At 41.5% G+C, this 2,024-nt stretch overlaps 1 protein-coding gene across 1 annotated transcript; it reads left to right on the top strand.

Annotated features, from left to right (window-relative positions):
* Positions 1-421: 421 nt before the first annotated feature.
* LOC133831093 (uncharacterized) lies at positions 422-1,788 on the top strand. The gene is made up of 2 exons (XM_062261267.1): positions 422-1,409; positions 1,580-1,788. Exons 1-2 carry the CDS (start codon positions 422-424, stop codon positions 1,786-1,788), a joined length of 1,197 nt encoding a protein of 398 aa, XP_062117251.1.
* The last annotated feature ends 236 nt before the right edge of the window (positions 1,789-2,024 follow it).

Below are 2,024 nucleotides of genomic sequence, written 5' to 3'. Positions count from 1 at the left end.
TTTCTCTCATTGTTTTTGTAAGTGTTTGCTGCTTTTCAGAGAAGGAACAATGGTGAAACCTCGTGGAGCTTCCTCTAAGAAGACCCCTGCTACTCAATCCAGAAAGTTTCCCTCTCTGTCGCCTCCTCCATCTGTGTCAACGGCGCCTCCATCTGCTTCAGCACCAGCGACATCTGTTGAGAAAACTCCAAAATCCAAGGCGCGCAAGAAGGTGTTCTCTCTCTCTACTGAACACCCCATGGTGTTTCCAGATATCACGGCTAATATTGTCAATGACACACCACCATCTGAAGTGGTGGTGCCCTCTTGAGCCAAGAACCAATCTCATTTTCCAATTGAACCGTCTCTGGCGGCTAGGGCAAAATCCAAATCTGTTTCATCCTCTTCCAAAGCTGCTGCTGCTGGGTTACTCAAGCTTCCCATGAAGTCGAGCCAGTCCAAGAAAAACTTTGTGGCTCCAAAAAGAAAATTGGGGTTGGACTCGTCTTCTTCCTCCTTGACTGCTGCCAAGAAAAGATTGAAGGCTCATCCCCCTTCTCCGTCTTCCTCTGAATCTGAACCTGAGGAAGCGAAATCCGAGTTTGAAGAAACTCATGATACCACCTTATCTGATGAATCTGTTCTTGACAATGTTGAATTAGAGGCTGAGTCTGATGAACTAGAACAAGAAGATGTTGTCCCTACTGAACAAGAAGTCGAATCTGACATAGAGCCAGTAGCAACTCCATTGTCATCCAAGGCTAAAGGCAAGAGACCTATTTCTGATTCTACCCCATCTTCAAGACTCTCAGGTGTTAATTTCAAACCTCATTCTTCTATTTTTTGTTATAATGACAATGCTCGTGATATGGTTCTCTATGCTCAAAGGAAATTTCTCATTGAGAGAAATTATGTCTTGAGTGATCATCGTCCTTATGGTGTGCTAACAATGCTTCAAGATCGAAAATGGACAGGTTCTTTGGTTAAATTTACTGGTTTTGTGGATAGAATAGTCAAGGAATTCTATGCCAATCTTACTAATGAAATTATTGACCCTAAATCTCCTCTGTATTGTAAAGTGTATGTTAGGGGCCATTGGTTTTCTTTTTCTCCACAAGATATTGCACAAGCTTTGCATCTTCCTCTTGATGTTGAGGATGATGATGATCTTGCCTCTCTTGACAAGGATGAGGTCATCACTGAATTAGTAGGGCAAAAAATGGTATGGCCCTCTAATATAGTCATCTCGGTCACCAATCTCACCTACACTTATGCTGTTCTCCATAAGTTTGCCACAACGAATTGGAAACCAGCTTATCACCCCGCAACTATCTCATTTGACATGGCTTCCTTTTTGTATAAAGTGGGGACCGGAATTGGTATAGACTTGGCTATGTTTATCTATGATCAAATCATTCGATTTCGAACAGGTAATAGGAGAAACTTGAATCTTCCTTTTCCTCAAGTTATTTATAAAGTGTTGAGTGTGCAGAAAAAAGATCTCAAGCGTGATCAATAAGATTTGGTGGCTCCCACTACTGCTGCTTCGTACAAAGCCTCTACTCCAACTACTGAAGCCACTGATGCTCCATCATCCAAGAAAGCCAAGCCTCAATATCTGAAGTTGCCTATGATGACATTCCTCCTGGATCCTCCTCTATTCCCACAGATTCAGGACCTGTTGCTACAGAACTAGCTGCTGTTCGAGCCTCTGTTGATTCTTTGGCTGCTCGAATGATGACAATTGAAGGACTGCAACGTTCTGTTTTGGATGCTGTCCACACTTTGTCCAAGGATCCTGCCGTTTAATTTTCCTTGTTTTATGTATTTTTTCCTAAGAACATTGATTCTTTCTTTTGTCTTAGGATTATTGTCTTTATTTTTGCATTATGTTTCTTTGGTTTCTTTGAAAGACACAAAGGGGGAGAGTAGATACCTCCAAAAACCTGCTTTGTTTTGTTTAACTCCGGACCTTCTTATTTTGAGGGGGAGTTAAATTTCTTTATATGTTTGTTATAAGTTAATGCATGTTTTCAGGGGGAGTT

Source organism: Humulus lupulus, chromosome 1 (assembly GCF_963169125.1).
Source record: "Humulus lupulus chromosome 1, drHumLupu1.1, whole genome shotgun sequence".
NCBI lineage: Eukaryota > Viridiplantae > Streptophyta > Magnoliopsida > Rosales > Cannabaceae > Humulus > Humulus lupulus.
Note: the sequence above shows the minus strand (reverse complement) of the source record. Positions and strands in the feature narration are given on the sequence as shown.